Source organism: Dryobates pubescens, chromosome 18 (genome assembly GCF_014839835.1).
Source record: "Dryobates pubescens isolate bDryPub1 chromosome 18, bDryPub1.pri, whole genome shotgun sequence".
Lineage (NCBI taxonomy): Eukaryota > Metazoa > Chordata > Aves > Piciformes > Picidae > Dryobates > Dryobates pubescens.
The window spans coordinates 15947441-15964296 of record NC_071629.1 but is presented as its reverse complement, the minus strand read 5'-3'; the positions used below and the strand labels follow the sequence as shown (position 1 = coordinate 15964296).

At 48.3% G+C, this 16856-nt stretch overlaps 2 protein-coding genes across 2 annotated transcripts in view; one reads left to right on the top strand and one right to left on the bottom strand.

Annotated features, from left to right (window-relative positions):
* Positions 1-5676, top strand: part of LOC128898114 (BTB/POZ domain-containing protein KCTD16-like) — a 33120-nt gene extending 27444 nt beyond the window's left edge. The window contains exon 3 of the mRNA XM_054169808.1: positions 5007-5676. Coding sequence (XP_054025783.1) covers positions 5007-5512 — 506 coding nt within the window. The 3' untranslated portion in view covers positions 5513-5676. The remainder of the gene's footprint in view (positions 1-5006) is intronic.
* The window catches only part of NSDHL (NAD(P) dependent steroid dehydrogenase-like), a 277264-nt gene that overhangs the window by 151791 nt on the left and 108617 nt on the right, over positions 1-16856 (bottom strand). The window lies entirely within an intron of this gene.

The window sequence follows — 16856 nt, the reverse complement described above, 5'->3', positions numbered from 1 at the left end:
TTAAATTAGATTAAAAGAAATGAAAATAAATTTAAAAACCCAAAATTAAATTCAAATAAATAAAAATAAATTACAAAACCTCAAACCTAAATGAAATTGAAATGAAATAAAAGCAAAAATCAAGAAAATAAAATAAAACTAAATGAAATTTAAATAAAATAAATAAAATAAACCAAAATTAAATGAAATAAAAATAAATAAAAATAAATAAAAATAAATAAAAATAAATAAAAATAAAACCCACCAAACCGAAATGAAATTAAATGAAAATGCAATAAATAAAGTTAAAAATCAAGAAAAGAAAACTAAATTAAATTAAATTAAAAGAAATAAAATAAACCAAAATGAAATGAAATGAAATAAAAATACATTCAAGAACCCCAAACTGAAATGAAATGAAATGAAAATGAAATAAATGAAGTTAAAAATCAATAAAATTAAATTAAATTAAATTAAATTAAATTAAATTAAATTAAATTAAAAGAAATAAAATAAACCAAAATGAAATGAAATTAAAAGAAATAAAAATAAATTAAAAAACCCAAACCTAAATGAAATGAAAATGAAATAAACTTAAAAATTAATAAAATAAAATAAAACTGAATGAAATGAAATTTAAATAAAAGAAATAAAATAAACTAAAATGAAATGAAATTAAAAGAAATAAAATTTAAATAAAGCCCACCAAACCTAAATGAAATGAAAATGAAATAAAGTTAAAAATCAAGAAAATAAAGTAAAACTAAATGAAATGAAATTAAATCTAAAGAAAATAAATAAAATAAACCAAAATAAAATGAAATTAAAAGAAATAAAAATAAATTTTAAAAAACCCAAACCTAAATGAAAGGAAAATGAAAATGAAATAAAGTTAAAAATCAATAAAATAAAATAAAATTGAATTAAATTAAATTAAAAGAAGTAAAATAAACCAAAATGAAATGAAATGAAAAGAAATAAAAATAAATTTAAAAACCCAAACCTAAATGAAATGAAAATGAAATAAATTTAAAAATCAATAAAATACAATAAAACTGAATGAAATGAAATTTTAATGAAAGAAATAAAATAAACCAAAATAAACCAAAATTAAATGAAATGGAAATTAATAAAGTTAAAAATCAAGACAATAAAATGAAACTACATGAAATGAAATTAAATGAAATGAAATGAAGTGAAATGAAATGAAATTAAAAGAAATAAAATAAACCAATATGAAATGAAAAAGAAAATGAAATAAATAAAGTGAAAAATCAAGAAAATAAAATGAAACTAAATGAAATTAAATTAATAGAAATAAACCAAAATGAAATTAAATTAAAAGAAATAAAAATAAATTAAAGAAAGCCTAAATGAAATGAAATTAAAATGAAATAAATAAAGTTAAAAATCAAGAAAATCAAATGAAACTAAATGAAATTAAATGAAAATGAAATAAACAAAGTTAAAAATCAAGACAATCAAATGAAACTAGATGAACTGAAATTAACCAAACTTAAATTAAGTAAAAATAAATACAAATAAATTTAAAAACCAAACCTAAATTAATGACATTAAACTGAAATGAAGTAAATAAAGTTAAAAATAAATAAAATAGACCCAAGCTAAAGTAAATTGAGTTTAAATCAAATAGACCTAAATGAAATGAAATTAACTTTACATTAAATAAATACAACTTAAAAAGAAATCAAATAAAACATTGAATAAAATAGCAAATAAACTAAAAAGGAGGAGGAAGGGGGAGGGGGGGGAACCCAAACAAGCAAACACCAAACTGTCCTTACAAAAAACTTTTCAAGCAACAAGAAAATCAAGGAAATCCACCCTGACATTTTCTGCTTCTCGAAGGGGACAAAGGGTGGGGTGAGGAATTGAAAGGAGAAATCGTTCTCCACCCTGCTGTTCATCTCTGCCTGCAGGTGGGCTTCGAGATCCACCAGCAGGGCAGGGATGGACAGATCTTAGAGAGAAGCCTTTGCTTGTTGTTCAAAGCCTTTTGGTTTTGAGAAGCGGGGCAGTGGATTTCCAGGAGGGTTTGGTGGCTTCAAGGGGCAGGGCAGGGCTGGCCATCAAATGTCAGAGGCTCTCCATGAACCCCTCTGCTTCCCAAAGGGAAGAAGGGAAAGAGTGATGGAGTGGGAAAGAAACTAAACCAGCTGGGATGGAAAGAAGACCAATCCCATGTAATAGAGACAGAAAGACCCAAACCAACATAGAACCCAACCTCTGATGGCAATGATGTCTCCATTGACACCACTGATGCTGGGGGCAGGCACTGGGCAAGTCCCAGACTGGACTCAGCAGCAGATGGGAACCAGATTCAGGAGCTGGATTCTGGAACTAGATTCAGGAACACAGGGATCAGGATGGAAAGCAGAAGGGGCAGAGTCCTCCTGGGACACTGGCCAGGGAAGAAGAGGCTTGGCCCTGGTGATCCCTCAGCTGCTTCCTGAAGATGCCCTCCATGGGAGGCAGTCCCTTGTTGAACAGTTGAGGGTCACCTGTTCTGTCTGCTCCTCCACATTGGTGCCACCTCTGCCTTCCTGCCCCACAATGTGTGGGGCAAGATGTGGCAGTGCCCTTGTGCCCATGAGCAAGGCCAAGGCAGAGCCTTACTGCAGCCCAGCCCTTGGCAGGAGTTCTATTCCTCAGCTTGTCCCTCCTGGGAGCAGCCCCTGGCTGTGCAAACCTGCCCTGAACTTCAGGAAGTGCCTCACTGAGCAGGGCCTGAGCTGGGAAGTCACATCCTGACTAAAATCAGCTCTGCTCTGGCTGCCCCGGGGTGCTGCCTGGTTCAGCTGCCTCCTGCAGACCTCTCACATGGAATCCTGTCCATGGAGCCAGCCCTGAGGGTATCCATCAGCTCTGAGAGTAAAAAGTGCCTTAAGGGCAAAGGAATGGAGAAGAATAAATCAAGAGAGAAAAGTGACAGGGGAAACTCCCCCAGGAGATGCAAGGAGGAGCTCACCAGGATGGCCTCTCCCATGTCAACAGCAAAGATTGGAGCACATCTGGTGAGGACTACCTAAATATGAACTACTAATAGTATCTGATGAACCTTGTGTGCTCCATCCTATGAAGTCCTACATGGAAAACTATAGCATGAGGAGGAGAACCATTCCAGGTCAGCTTGTCTGTGGCTCTGAGCATCCTGCTCTAGTTGCAGATGTCTCTGCTGACTGCAGTCAGGTTGGGCTGGATGACCTTGAAAGGTCCCTTCAACCCAAACAATTCCATGATTCCTTCTCTGGAGACTTTCAAAACCCACCTGGATTCATTCCTGTGCAGCCTGCCCTGGGGGATCCTGCTTTGGCAGTGGGCTTGGATTCAAAGATCTCTGGAGGTCCCTTCCAACCCCTAACACTCTGTGATTCTATGCAAAGAGTGAGGGCAATTCACCTCCTTGTGGCAATAAACCTCTAAACCTGGCTGTGGTCCGCTTCTGCTGTGCTGGCCACAACATTTGTCATGCCAAGGTCAATGCACAGGTGGAGGGTTGGAAACAAAAGGCAGATGAGGGTTCTACAAGTGACAATCTGGAGAGCAGCACGTGGGAGGCCCCACTGAGGGGGGTTGTTTTTAAAGGGCTTTGAGAGGAAAGCATGAAAACTGCTGCCAGGCTGACACCAGTGCTGAGAAACACAAATGTTGTTGTTGGGAGGGGAAGAAAGCCTCCCTGTGTTTGATCTGACCGGCAGCCCAGCCACGTAAATATGAACAATAGCAAGAAACAGCCCCCACAGCCCTGTCCCCAAGCCTTCAAAGAGCAGGAAGGTTCCATGTTCCTGCCAGAGATGTTTAGAAAAACAGGATCTTGAAGGGAAAAACTAAACAAAACAGAACAGTAACCCAAACCACACCAAAAAATCCATACAGAAACAAAACACATCCCAACCCTCCAACTTTCAACCCAAATCTTTGCTAAATCAACATTTTGAGGCTGTCTCTGCCAGCTATGGAGCAGCGTCTGGCCCTCAGCGGGCTCAAACTTGAACTCCCCATCTTCTCAGATCCCTCAGCCACCTGAGAACACCTCCTCAGTCCCACCACCAAGCTTGTCCCATGCCCATGGCCACCTCCAGGGTTCCAGGAGCCCATCTCCAGCTTCTTCTGCATCCTCTGGGTGCCTCCTCCTGAGAGCAATGTGGTGGTCATCCTTGGTGGGATAGCACCAGAGGTGATGGTGTGCCAGCATCAGGGATGAAGAGGGATGCGTGGGAAAGGGGTTGCTGAGGGATTTGGTTTAGTGGCAGTAGCTTAGCAGTAATGATGGGACTGTGAGCTCTAGGTGAGCAGTTGGACCCTCATGATCTCAAAGGCCTCTTCCAATCTCAACAGTTCTGTGATTCTATGGAAGCTCTGCTGAGATGGGTGAAGACCTCTCTCACCTTCTCACCCATGCCAGGCATGGGTATTAGCAAACACTGCCCAGGATTCAGCTGTAAATTCATAGGCTGCTCTTGGCAGAGGTGAGAAGTCGAGCAGGAGGTCCTCTGCTGAATGCTTCCTTCATAGTTTCTATGGACTTTTCCCCCTAACTGGTTTTCCCCTCCAGCTGGTAATGGAAATGGAGTGGCTGTCCCCATGCAGAGTCACTGCTGGTCTCCCACTGCTGTGAACAAACACCAGCATGTCCAAGCCCTTCCCGAGGTCTGCAGGAGGCCATGCCATTTCTTCTTCCATGTAAGGCCTCCTTAGAATGTGTGGTTTGGGCTGTTCCTGCTTTCATCATCCCTCAGCATCACCTCAGACCAAACCACAGACCACAGGAAGCCCAAAACCTTCCCCAGCACCACCCAAACCCACCCAGGGATGGCCCCAGGACTCAGCCAATCCAAGAACCCAAGGCTTGAGCTCACCACCACGGTGGCTCAGCTTTGCCTGCCCAACTGGGCACCCCACAAGGGGTGTCATTGCCCCCTGTTCAACCAAGCCAAGGTGCAGCATGTCACCAGGTGTTGTGCAAGCTCCTGCTCCTCTCTCAGCTCTCTGCTTTCCTTCCCCAGCCCACAGCGACCCAGAGGAGCCAGAGAAAAAACAGGAGACAGCTCAAGACCCAGCCAACCCCAGCAGTGAAGATGACTTTGCCACCTCCAATGCCAACAGCCACGAGGAGCCCAGCCCAGCTCCAGCCACCGATGAGCTCACCCCCGGCAGAGACTCCCAGTCCGAGGCGAAGGATCCCAGCTCCACCGACTCCTTGCCGTGGCCAGCAGCCCCTGAGGAGTGTCCACCCCGCCCCAGCACCTTGGACTTCTCCAAGTCCCTGAAGAGGCTGGAGGAGGTGAAGCAGGCGGGGCAGAGGCGGAACAGCGACCAGGCTGCGGTGAAGGAGAACGGGGTGGGGGTCAGCCCTGCCCTGGCGGCACCGGCCGTGAGCGAGGAGAGGAGGGCGCTGGAGTCCGAGCTGGGCAAGTGCATCGAGGACTTCCGCAGGATCAAGATCCCCCTGGTCTTCCCCAACAAGAAGAGGCAGTGGCAGAGCGAGCTGCTGAAGAAATACCAGCTGTGAGGGGAGGTTTTGTCCTTCATCCTGGGGGAGGAGGTCCTCCCACACATGGAGCATCTCCACCGGCGTCCCTCGGGTAGCAGGTGGCAGAGGCTGTCTACGCTCCCAGAGTGAGGAGTGGAGGTTGCTCATTAAGCCCATCCAGAGGTGAAAAGGGTGGCAAGCCTGTACCCAGAGCAGAGAGCTCCTTAGCATGGGCCATCAGGAGGGGGCATCATATCCTAAGTGGCATAAACATAAGTGGAAGGGCACAGACAAAGGAAGGAGGTCCAGGGGGGACGTTCAAGGCCAGAGCTACCATCCAGCAGAAGTTCCCACGTGTATGAGACCGAATTTTCCTGGGTTTTCAAACAATAAAACATAGTTGGTGTGGAAAATGAATTCCAGTCTGCTCATCTCTTTGGAACAGATGTTTGAGCTTAGCTGCTCCAACGTGTCCAAGTGCTTTGGACGTTTAAGTTTTGCTGAAATTAATGGGAGCTGTGTAGGTGACTCATCCGTCTTCTTGCCAAAACTTCCCCCTCTCTAATGTCAACAGCTGGGTTCAGCAAAGCCTCCTTTCCAGGAGGTCATGGTGTGTTGCAGAGATGTTCTTTTTCTTACACAAACATTTGAACATTGCCCAACCTTGTGTTTGGGCCTCCAGCCAGAAAGGAGCTGGTGAGAGGGAGGAGGGTGCTGCCCCAGGAAGCCATGGCCAAGCTGGCCAATGCCACCCCTAATGACTAAGGAGCTCCACCTTGAAATGAGAAAGGAAATCATAGGATCACAGAATGGTTTGGCTTAGAAAAGACCTCAAATTCCCCTCCCACCATGGGTAGGGACACCCTCCTCTGGACCAGGTTGCTCAAGGCCTCATCCAACCTGGCTTGAATATCTGCAAGCTCCCTGGACCACCTGTTCCAGGCAGGAGGGAAGGGGAACAGCTCATCCTCCACAGGATTGGGTGATCCTCTGGGTGTGCATCTGTGGGTCAAGACCAGAGAAGGGGATCAGAGGGTGACTTTGGTTCCAGACCACACCATCAAGGTGAGGAAGGTCACAAAGCCTTTAAGCAACTTGAAGAAGCCTCTGAGTGACGAACTTTGCTCTCAGAGGAGGCTTCAAGCTCCCCGATTCCTGCTGGAAGCACAGTGGGTCAGGATACAAATGGTCCCAGAGATTTCGGGGGAGTTTCATGGGCAGCTTCACAATAGAGGTGCTGGATGGACCAGCTGGGGGATGCACAGCTGGATAATGGCAAAGATCTAGTTGGGGCTGTGACAGTCACTGGCAGCTTAGTCCCAGCAAGCAAAAATGGTGGCTTTCAAGGTCCTGGGGGTGCAAGGAAAGTGAGTAGCAGAGTATAGACCTTGGCTGACCCAAGCTGTGACCACATGGGAGCCCCATGAGATAGTCCCTCCACATTCTGCCTCCTACCAACCCCTTGTCCTTCAACAAGTCAAAGACATCCATTGCTCTGCAGGCAGCAACTGCCCTCACCCCTAATTCCTGGCTGCAGCTCCTGGGGATGACTTAGGGAACCCACTGTATAACTCAGAGGAGCCACCTCATGCTCTGGCTGTGATCTCCAAGCAGCTCCTCAGATGGCAGATGATCTTCTTTCAGATGAAATTAAAACAAATGAAAAGCAAAGCTCTGTGGCCATGGTGAGGCTGTGCCAGGAGTGAGGAATTGCTTGGCCTCCTGGGGGGAGGATGAGGAGACCGTGTCCACATTCTTCTTCCTTTTACATGCAGCCAGCCTAGGGAAGTGTTTACAAGACCGTGGAGAGCTGGAGCAGTGCAAGATAAGGAGATAACACCAGGGCAGAGCTGGAAGCCAGCAAAAGGCTCCACAAAGGGGCAGGAACCACGTCATCCCCTGCACAGGACTTTCAATTCCCAGAAGACAGACAGACATGGAGCTTCTAAGAGCAAAAGTGTCACGGGAGAGGGCTGAGGCAGAGGCCATCAGATCTGGAGCCTGTCCCTGACTTCACTGGAGGCACTTCAGTAGAAAGAACTGCAGAAGGCAGCGCTGGTGCCAAAAGCAGCTGCCAAATGTCTCTGCAGCTGATCTGGCAGCTCTATCTCAGTCTAATTTCCCCAAGACTTGTGTCTTGGGGCTCTCAGCTTCATCCCACCTAAAGACATGCTCCAGCCAGGCTCTCCAACATGCTTTCATCAGCTAGAAGTTCCAACCCTGCCCTAAAAGTAGTTGCTTGGTGGCAGGAGCTGACTGGCTTTTGAGAAGGAAGAGGAGGCTTTTTTTTTTTCCTGGAAGAAACTCTTGGATGTCCTTCTGCATCACTCCTAGAGCTCCTATGGCCCCTACAGTGGGTCACTGCTCTGGGTGTGAACACCAAGCAGCACAAGATTTGCCCATCTGGGAGCCAGCCAGTTCTGCAGACACACACAAGATAAGCTACCTGCTCTTGAACTGAGCTTTGCCCAGCACAAATGACTTTTGGACAGGAGTCATGGAGTGGTCCTTCAGGCTGTGGGGCAACAGCAGCCATGAAGAACATCAGTGAAGATCCACCAGCACTGCTTGGACCACTGGAAGCGAACAACTGTGTCCTCAGCCCCTAGTGGGATTTCCCTTGAGGTTTAAAGACATTTGGGGTCCTCCAAGCTTGCTAGTGGTGACTGGGTGGCAAGGTGGGGGTGAAGAGTGGGTGACAGCAGGAGAAGGAGCTGTTTCCCAACCATTTTGCTCAGCCAGAATCATAGTGGGAGCACTTTCTGCCCTATCTAGAGATCATTGTCCTGGGCATTGTGTAACCAGGTAGGCTGGGGCTCTCAAGATATATTTTATATAACCAATTCTATTTTTAACTTAATCTGCAGTTAATTAGAAACTGGAGCTTACTGGAGCTGTAATTAGAGTTTACATTGCCACATTGCCTTCCAACCCAAAGGTCTCAGGAAACTCTGCCCATCCCATACACCTACACCAGGAAAAAGCAGTGCTCTGCAGCACAGTGCTGAGGAGCTTTGAGAGATCAACTACTCCAGGTACATCTCACCCATGCTGCTGTGGTCACACATGTCCTCAGACATGTGCATGCTCCTGACATGCTCAGCACCACAAAGAAATGGTTAGTGCAGACAGTTGGGCTGGACTGATAGGATCAGGGGATGGTTTGAGTGGGAGGGGACCTTTAAAGGTTGTCCAGGCCAACCCCCTGCAGTCAGCAGGGACATCTGCAACTACGGCAGGTTGCTCAGAGTCCCAGACAACCTGACCTGCAGTGGTGCCAGGGGTAATGCATCTCCCACCTCTCTGGGCAAACAGGGACTAGGTCTTACCATAGTCAGTGAAGATTATCTTCCTTCTCTCTAGTCCAAATCTCCCTCTTTTGGTTCGAACTATCACTCCTTGTCCTGTCACAACAGGGCAACGTCTGTCCTTGGCTTTCTTCTTGTCTCCCTTTAAGCCCAGAAGGTTTCCCTGGAGCCTTCTCTTCTCCAGGCTGAACAACCCCAACGCTCTCAGCCTGACCTCACAGCAGAGGGCTTCCAGCCCTCCCATCATTGCTGTGGCCTCCTCTGGCCCTGCTCCAGCAGGTCCATGTCCCTGCTGTGCTGAGGACTCCCTGGCTTTATTTCAAGTGACTCATTCCTGTTTATCCTTCAACATTCGTCCCTTTTTTATTCAAAACCATGCTCTGCTCTGTTTGATTTAGAGAATTTACTTTCATTTTATCTTCATGTCCCAGGAATTTCATCTTTTTTCCCCCTGTGTTCTCCTGCACAGTTGATAGGACACAAGGTCCATTTTCTCCATGACACTTTGGTCCTTGACATCAGTGAGAGCAATCTCAAGTGTACACATGCCAGGGGCAGAACCTGACTCACCCTGATCAGAGCCATGGCCACAGGGCCTGGAAATCAGCTCTTGTTTCTGCTGTTGACCCACTGTGTGATACTGGAAACATCAGGTGCTCACACTTGGAGCAGTTCTCCTCCTTGCCAGTGCCTGCACATTAAGTTTGCTGTCAGCTGGGAGGGTGCCCAACCGCTGCAAGGTCACAGAATGCTCCTTACCTGCAGCTATGAAAGCTCTGCCTATCTTGGTGGCAGTGCAGGGAGATCAGGGCTTGCTGGAACACAACATCTCCTGCCAAGGGAATAAACATCTCAGCTTCTCCTCTCTATTTATTCCCCACAAATGCCTCAGCTTTGCTTGAGCAGCAGGAAGCCATTAATTACCCAGCGACAGCATTCCACAAGCGTCCCTTAATTGAATGCCATTATCCCTTAATTAATTAAATACCAATTAATTACCAGGAACATTGCATGACAAGCAACAAATGCCATCAGCCAGTTGAGACAGAATAATTTAAAACTCGGAGAGCGTGGCCCAAATACTAATGATCAGGAATTGTCCACCCAAGGAGCCAATCAACATCTGGGTGGCCTCTCCCTCCAGGCAGGAGGGGATGTTCCTGGTAGGAAACCTCCCCCCTCAGACATTGGGAAGTGGTTTGCTGGCCGTGGTGGTGTTGGCTCAGCAGTTGGACTGGATGGTTTGGACTGGAAGGGACCTTCAGGACCATCTAGTCCAATCCCCTCGAGGTCTTTTCCAACCTTAGTGATTCTATGATTCTGTGACTCACATCCCTCCAGGAAAGCTGGAGAAGCTTTAGCTTTTCGAGCAGGCAGAAGGCCCAGCAGGCATGGTCTCAGCTGGTTTGTTCTGGCACCTTCCATGCATTCAAAGCTGGTCCAAAATGTTCCAGTAGCTCTGGTCTCCTGCCACTGATGCTGAGCTGCAGTGGTGGAATCATAGAATTGTAGAATCTTGAATGGTTTGGGATAAAAGGGACCTTTAAAGGGCATTTAGTCCAACCCCCTGCAGTCAGCAGGGACATCTGCAGCTACAGCAGGCTGCTCAGAGCCCCAGACAACCTGACCTGCAGTGGTGCCAGGCATGGGGTTAAAGAAATCGACATCTTCCATGGGCACACAGCAGCGAGGTAAGTGGTTGCCTCTTCTGCACACAGCACCACTGGGGACAGACCTGGCCCAGAGAGCTTCCTGAGCAAGGGAACATGGGACACAGGCTGTGAGGCACAGATTATTGTCATTTACAGGGTGAAGACATCAAGGTTCTGCTCCTTAGCCCAGGGAACAAGGACAGGAGCAGATCTGAGCATTGAGCTCTACTTTAGGGCCACCCCCAGCCCCCTTCGTGGGTTGGGTCCTCTGCTCCCTTAAGCACCCCTGAGTTTATGGCTGGAGCTGTGATTTGTCTGATGAGCTGACTTCTTTGCCTCTGTCTTATTCACAGATTCATAGAATGGGTTGGGTTGGAAGGGACCTTCAGGATCACCCAGCTCCAACCCCCCTGCCATCAGCAGGGACACCTTCCACCAGCCCAGGCTGCTCAAGGCCTCATCCTACCTGGCCTTGAACAAGTCCAGGCAGGGAGCATCCACAGCCTCCCTGGGCAACCTGCTCCAGTGTCTCCCCACCCTCACTCTAAAGAATTTCTTCCCAATCTCCAGTCTACATCTCCCCTCTTGGCCATGCAGGGACAAAACCTCCTTGCTGCTTCAAGGTGAGCAGATGTGCAGCTCCTCTGCTCCTGGCAGCAACAGGACAAAGCCTGGAAGAGGGTTCAGGAGAGATCTCCAAGGTCTTGCAGCTTTTGGCTGTGTTGAAAGGCAGCAAACCAGCGATGTGCCAGCTTCCTGCATCCCCAAGAACCGGGCTAGAGGCACGACCCTGCCACACAGTCAGGCAGGAGTTAAGGCCTGGAGCAGCTCTGAATCCTCCAGCAGCCAAGCAGAGATAATAGCCTTGCTCAGAGGAGCGCTTAATGGCTGGAGGGGAGGATTGGAGATGGATTATATTTGTATTTTAAACCAGCAGGAAAGCTGGAAGCAGATCCAGGGAGGCGAGACAAAGGCACACCCATGGATGCAAAAGGCAGGAATCAGACTCAAGCAGCCTTCCAGAAGCACCCTGTGTAGAGACCTCTGCTTGTAGAGGTGGCCATCAAAAATCCTGCACAGCATCATGGAGTGTTCTGGGTGGGAACAGATCTTTAAAACTCATCCAGTCCAGCCCCCTGCAGCCAGCAGGGACATCTGCAACTACAGCAGGTTGCTCAGAGCCCCTAACAACCTGACCTGGATTGGTTCCAGCCATGGGGGCATCTCCCAGCTCAGAGTATGGCATAGCCCAAGGCAGCCCTTCAAGATGTGAGAAGGAAATCCAGCTGCAGGAGCATTAGGCTCATTTTAGCACAGCAGTCTTGGAAATGTCCTTCAGAGAATGGTGCAGTGAACCACTTGGCTTTGCAAAAGTGATGCAGAGGTGTTCCAGGCTGTCTCTGAAATGCATAGAGTCATTTAGGTTGGAAGAGACCTTTAAGCTCATCAAGTCCAACCCTTACCCCAGCACTACCAGGGCACCACTAAACCATGGCTCTCAGCACCACATCTTCATGGCTTTGAAACCCCTCCAGGGATATGGACTCCAGCACTGCCCTGGCAGCCTGGGCCAGGCCCTGACAACCCTCAAGGGGGAAAAATTGTTCCTCATGTCCAACCTAAACTTCCCCTGGGGCAACTTGAGACCATTTCTTCTTGTTCTGTCCCTTGTTCCTTGGGAGAAAAGACCAACTCCCACCTAGCTCCAGCCTCCTTTCAGGGAATTGTAGAGAGCCAGAAGGTCTCCCCTCAGCCTCCTCCAGACTAAACTCCAGTTCCCTCAGCTGCACCTCTTTCACAGCAGATGAGCATCTTCCCAGGCTTCCCAGTAAGCCTCATACACACCAAGGATGCTGTCAATGGCATGCATGGCCCACAGAGGTGGAGACAATGAACCAAGCTGTCCAGCACAGCCGAAGAATATTGATGGGCAAACGTGGTTGCAAACACTTGAGGGACTCTACCAGAACAGGCTGCCCAGGGAGGTGGTGGAGTCACTGTCCTTAGAGGTGCTCAAGAAACACGTGGACATGGCACTCTGGGACATGGTTTAGTGGCCATGGTGGTGTTGGGTTGGTGGCTGGACTCCATGATCTTAAAGGTCTTTTCCAGCCAAAACAATTCTGTGATTCTCTCCTCATGACAACAACTTCCCATCCCAAAGGTACCCAAACACCTCCCCTCCACGGGTTGTGTCCCCCAGAAGGGCTGCCTGAGCCCCAGCCACAGCAGGCACATTTGAAAGTGGAGCTGACTGAAACATTTAGGAGTCAGGAAGCCTGAAACTCTTTGGGTTTGTTTCAAAAGCCCAGAGAATCTGCTCAAACCCCTTCGGTGTGCAAGCAGCCAGGAGAGGAGCTGCAGTGATTTAATTGATGTAATGATCCTGATGTTCTACCAAGGGGATGGTGCAGCCTGAGTTATGTCAAATAAACTTGGTGGCTTGGGGCTTTTTTTTGTGGTTTGTTGTTGTTGTTGCCTCTTCTGCAATTAATTTGATTTATCCAAGTGCTGGGAGATTAAAATCATGACCAAGGAACTTTCCAGAAACTATAAATCAGGGAAGAATTTTGGAGTCAGAGGAAAAGCCCAGATCTGACCTGCTGGTAGGTGACCCAGGCAGGAAAGAGGCCCTTAAGCTGGAACAGAGGGTCTTCAAGAGGACTGCTGCAAGAAAAGAAGAGCTCAGTGGGGATCTTGGGCTTGGGCAAAGTGGGTGAAAAGGGGACAGAAGCTGTGTGGAGTCAGCATCCCTGGAGGTGTTCAAAAGATGTGTATCACAGAATCACCAAGGTTGGAAGAGATCTCAAAGATCATCAAGTCCAACCTGTCACCACAGACCTCATGACTAAACCATGGCACCAAGTGCCACATCCAATCCCCTCTTGAACACCTCCAGGGATGGGGACTCCACCACCTCCCTGGGCAGCACATTCCAATGGCTAACAACTTTCTCTGGGAAGAACTTTCTCCTCACCTCCAGTCTAAACTTCCCCTGGCACAGCTTGAGACTGTGTCCTCTTGTTCTGGTGCTGGTTGCTTGAGAGAAGAGACCAACCCCCACCTGGCTACAACCTCCCTTCAGGTAGTTGTAGAGAGCAATGAGGTCTCCCCTGAGCCTCCTCTTCTCCAGGCTAAACAATCCCAGCTCCCTCAGCCTCTCCTCACAGGGCTGTGCTCAAGGCTTCTCCCCAGCCTCATTGCCCTCAATGTGTCTCAATGTCCTTAAACTGAGGGGCCCAGAACTGGACACAGGACTCGAGGTGTGGCCTAACCAGTGCAGAGTACAGGGTCACAATGACCTCCCTGCTCCTGCTGGCCACACTATTCTTGATGCAGGCCAGGATGCCATTGGCCTTCTTGGCCACCTGGGCACACTGCTGGCTCATGTTTAGGCAGCTGTCAATCAGCACCCCCAGGTCCCTTTCTGTTTAGCAGCTCTCAGCCACTCTGACCCCAGCCTGTAGCTCTGCATGGGGTTGTTGTGGCTAAAGTGCAGCACCCGGCACTTGGACTTGTTGAATGTCATCCTGTTGGACTCTGCCCATCTGTCCAGTCGGTCGACGTCCCTCTGCAGAGCCCTTCTGCCCTCTAACTGACCAACATCTGCTCCCAACTTGGTGTCATCTGCAAATTTGCTGATGACTGACTCAACCCCCTCATCCAGATCATCAATGAAGATATTAAAGAGGATGGGGCCCCACCAGGAACTGGGGCAGCCCCACCAGGAACTGGGGCAGCCTCAGGAATGAGGGATGGGTCTCCTAAGTAGGGAGGAAAGAGAGATCTCATCTTCTGCTTGGAAAAGTCTGAATCACCAAGTTGCCTCTTACATTAGCATCCAGACAACCCAACGGGACTTTGCCTATCGAAGGAAAGCTTATTATGGGCTGTAGCTAACCCCCATTGGTTGCAGCCCAGAGGCTGCAGAGGAATTAAGCTCTTTGTTTAATGTCTTTTCCACGCTCCCTCGTTAGAGATAAACAGCTTTGATCTCCCGGGACTCTCCTCACCAGGCCAAGGCCAATGCTTTTATCTGGTTCTACAGAGGGTTTCATCCTCATCTCTTATTCTGGCTCATCTCCACTCTCCCCATTCCCCTCCAGAGCGAGCGCTGCTGGGGTGTGGTGCACTGGTGCAATGTGCAGGGTGGTGCTCAGCCTTGGAGCATCAGCTCAACTTTTCTTCTGAGAAGAATGTCTCCTGCTCCTGAGGAGCATGTCTTCCCACCCCTGAAGATATTCAAGGTCAGGCTTGATGGGGCTCTGAGCAGCCTGCTCTAGTTGCAGATGTAGATGTGGCACCTCCTGACATGGTGTAGTGGTCATGGAGGTGCTGGGTAGAAGGTTGGATTTGATGCTCTTAGAGATCCTAATGATTCTATGCCTGTAAAGTTTTATGTCCCTGCTGACTGCAGTGAGGTTAGATTAGATGACATTTAAAGGTCCTTTCCCACCCAGATGATTCCATGATTCTATGATGCTGCTTGTGCTAGCTCCTCAGGAGACCCCTCCTACCTCTCCAAGGCCCACTAAGGACAACAAAGCTGGTGAGGGGTTTGGAGAGCATGTCTTGTGAGGAGAGGATTGTTTAGCCTGAAGAAGAGGATGCTGAGAGGAGACCTTATTACTGTCTACAGCTCCCTGAAAGGGGGTTGGAATGAGGTGGGGGGCAGAGGGAGGGGTTGGCCTCTTCTCCCAAGGAACTAACAAAAGTACAAGAGGAAATGGCCTCAGGTTGTACCAGAGGAGCTTTAGGTTTGGTATTAGGAACAATTTCTTTGCTGCAAGAGTGGTCAGGCACTGGAACAGGCTGCCCAGGGAGGTGGTGGAGTCACCATCCTTGGAGGTGTTCAAAGAACAAGTAGATGTAGCACTTCAGGACATGGTCTAGCGGTCATGGAGGTGTTGGGTAGAAGGTTGAACTTGATGACCTTAGAGGTCTTTTCCAGCCTTAATGATTCTATGATTCTACCCAGCAAAGCAGGCTTGGCCTCAGGCCTCATGGGTAATGGACACATCAAGGACCACCAAAGATCCTGGCTCCTGGTTAAGTCTCATCATTGTGCTGGCTGATGCTGTGTAATGCCACAGCAATTATTCATTACCCAGAGGAACACAAAAAGCCAATTATGATGAGGAGGTGCAGTGGGAGCCCCTTGCTGTTTAAAATGCAGGAGCAGCCCCACGCTGCAGCCGCTGGGTAATTAACTCCAAGCTGCTCAGTGGATCAGGACATCTTCCTTGAGCAGTTACTTCTCCACAGAAGAGCTCACCCAGTTTTCCACAGAAGGGTTTTCTACTGCAGGGCAGGAGGGCATGGAATTAAAACATCTGGCAGAAACCCCCCGAGGGAGACGAAAGCCAAAGCAAAGCTTTGGACATTCCTCTTCTGGTGGTGCCACGTGCAGCTTCCAACATGGAAAAGCAGCTCAGCTGGGTTTGACCTGACTGTTTCATTTCATTGTCCAGGTTGCCCAGGAAGGTTGTGGATGCCCCCTCCCTGGAGGTGTTCAAGGCAAAGTTGGATGGGACCTTGAGCAACCTGGTCTGGCAGAAGGTGTCCCTGCCCGTGGCAGGGGGTTGGAACTGGATGATCTCTAAGGTCCCTTCCAACCCAAACCATTCTAGCATTTTACACTCCTGCAGTTTCTGCCCTTGCTATGTTCCCATCACATCTCAAGCTGCACCAGGGGAAGTTTAGGCTGGAGGTGAGGAGAAAGTTCTTCCCAGAGAGAGTTGTTAGCCATTGGGAAGTGCTGCCCAGGGAGGTGGTGGAGTCACCATCCCTGGAGATGTTCAAGAGGGGATTGGACATGGCACTTGGTGCCATGGTTTAGTAGTCATGAGGTGCTGGGTGACAGGTTGGACTTGATGATCTTTGAGGTCTTTTCCAACCTTCTTGATTCTATGATCTGTGTCTACCTGAGATGCATGGTAGGCTGCCCAGATTGAGGAGAGCCTCACAGCAGTGTAGACCCACTCTCAAAAATCAATCTCTTTCCAGACTATAGGTTTGCTCAGGCATTATTGCTTTGCTTTGAAACCACCAAGAAGACCTTCAGGCCATTCTGGTGCCTCTCCAGTGACCTGTGTCAGTGCACAGCTTGGTCCAGAGCCTCTCCAGGTACCAGCAGTGTAATTCTGCTAATTTAGGTTGGACATCAGGAGAAATGTCTTCACTGAAAGGGTTGTCCAGGCCTGACCCAGGCTGCCCAGGGCAGTGCTGGAATCTCCATCCCTGAAGGGGTTTCAAATCTGTGGAATTGTGGTGCTGAGGGCCATGGTTTAGTGGTGCCCTGGTAGTGCTGGGTTAAGGGTTGGACTGTATGATCTTGGAGGTCTTGTCCAACCAAAGTCTTCCATAAGTCTATGATTCCAGGTCAAATGACACCAGTCAAGCTGCAGTCTGCATCTGGACTGT